Source organism: Nanorana parkeri, unplaced genomic scaffold (genome assembly GCF_000935625.1).
Source record: "Nanorana parkeri isolate BGI_ZX_2015 unplaced genomic scaffold, ASM93562v1 scaffold2650, whole genome shotgun sequence".
NCBI lineage: Eukaryota > Metazoa > Chordata > Amphibia > Anura > Dicroglossidae > Nanorana > Nanorana parkeri.
In genome coordinates, this window is record NW_017308918.1 from 16,638 (window position 1) to 18,109 (window position 1,472).

Here is a 1,472-nt window from a genome sequence, read left to right on the forward strand (position 1 = left end):
GGGGGGAATCCCAGCAGGGAGCCGTGACAGTCACGGCTCTCTGCAGTGACATGATCGAGAAGTGAGCGAGCGACGGTATGCGTTCCCTCACTCCCCGATCTACAGAGCCGACCTGTGACAGTCTCATTCATTCATTGATTTTCACTCGCCACATAGTTCTCCTTTTTAATGACTAAACAGCTGAGAATGTGAGTTCCGGGGGCCGTAGTAAAATATTGATCCTCATTTTCCGGGTGACAATAAAGTGGATTCTTTCCTAATCGGAAATCGATGTTCTTCTCGTGTCTGTACAGTGACCGTCCGGTGAAGTTTGCAGAGCGGTCGCGGCCCGGCGTTCAGATTTCCTGCTCATCCTTTAGCTCAGGTATGTGTGATCGGGGCCCTGGATGTCCGAGGCGGGGGGGGAGGGTTGGTGCTTGTCCTACCTGAATGTTTTGAACTGTGTGGGACAGTTAGCAGGAGGACCAGCGTGCTGGAAATGAGGTGCAATGTGGTTTATAAACATATATACTGTGTGTGTGTATATATATATATAATGTATTTTTATATATATACACAGTATATATTATATTCTCAATCCAATAACCCTCCGTGCTGCACCCCGAGCCCAGCAGCTGCACCTAGATAATATAATAATGTTCCACAGTCTGCTCAGCAATGTTACCAGCATCGTATATTACACGGCCTCCTAATGTGCCCAAATATCAAATAATATCCACAATAAATGAGACAAAACCCCAACAGAATCATTTCCTAAACAAATAATAAGCCCGTGTCCTGGGGGATGCTTAAAGTGACATGAAAAAAACAATACTGTAATGTGCGCCTTATTGTAATCCATGGTTGTTTCCCTTCTCTTTGCTGCTCTTCCTTTTAAATCCTCATGTCTTCTCATGCTGGGGGAGAACTTCTGTTTTGCAGCTGAGTGCCTTGTCTCAGGAATGGATACACGGTGTCTGTGTGAAGGTTCACAACCTGAGCCAGCACTACAGGAAGAGGCCCTGAGCTGCAAAGGGAAGTTCTTCCCAAGCATGAGAAGACATGAGGATGTAAAAGGAAGAGCAGCAAAGAGAAGGGAAACAACCATGGGTTACAGTAAGGTCGCACAGTACAGTATTGTTTTATGTTACACAACATGAGGGTTTCATGTCACTTTTTAAATGTCCACTGCGAAGGATTCCACTCCACATACAATCCTTTACACCAAGAGGTCCATTCATGAAATGCTCCAAGCAGCTTTGTCACCGGATTCACCCATTTGTCTCCAGTTGGATTCAAATTAAAAAAATGTGTGAATCTTGTGTGAAATAATAGACATATATAAGCTACTGCCCGCGGTATACTGAGACGTCGGAGCGGATCCCGACATCGATGTCTGGATCCGCCCAGCTGCGTGAGTGACAGCTGGCTCCGCCTATCTAGAGGCAGCTGTACCCGCCCCCTCCCCCAGTCAGCGCTGGCGGATCGGAGGG

At 46.7% G+C, this 1,472-nt stretch overlaps 1 protein-coding gene across 1 annotated transcript in view; it reads left to right on the top strand.

Annotated features, from left to right (window-relative positions):
• Positions 1–1,472, top strand: part of BRWD3 (bromodomain and WD repeat domain containing 3) — a 48,703-nt gene that overhangs the window by 7,853 nt on the left and 39,378 nt on the right. The window contains 2 exon segments of the mRNA XM_018573970.1: positions 294–364; positions 453–483. Coding sequence (XP_018429472.1) covers positions 294–364; positions 453–483 — 102 coding nt within the window.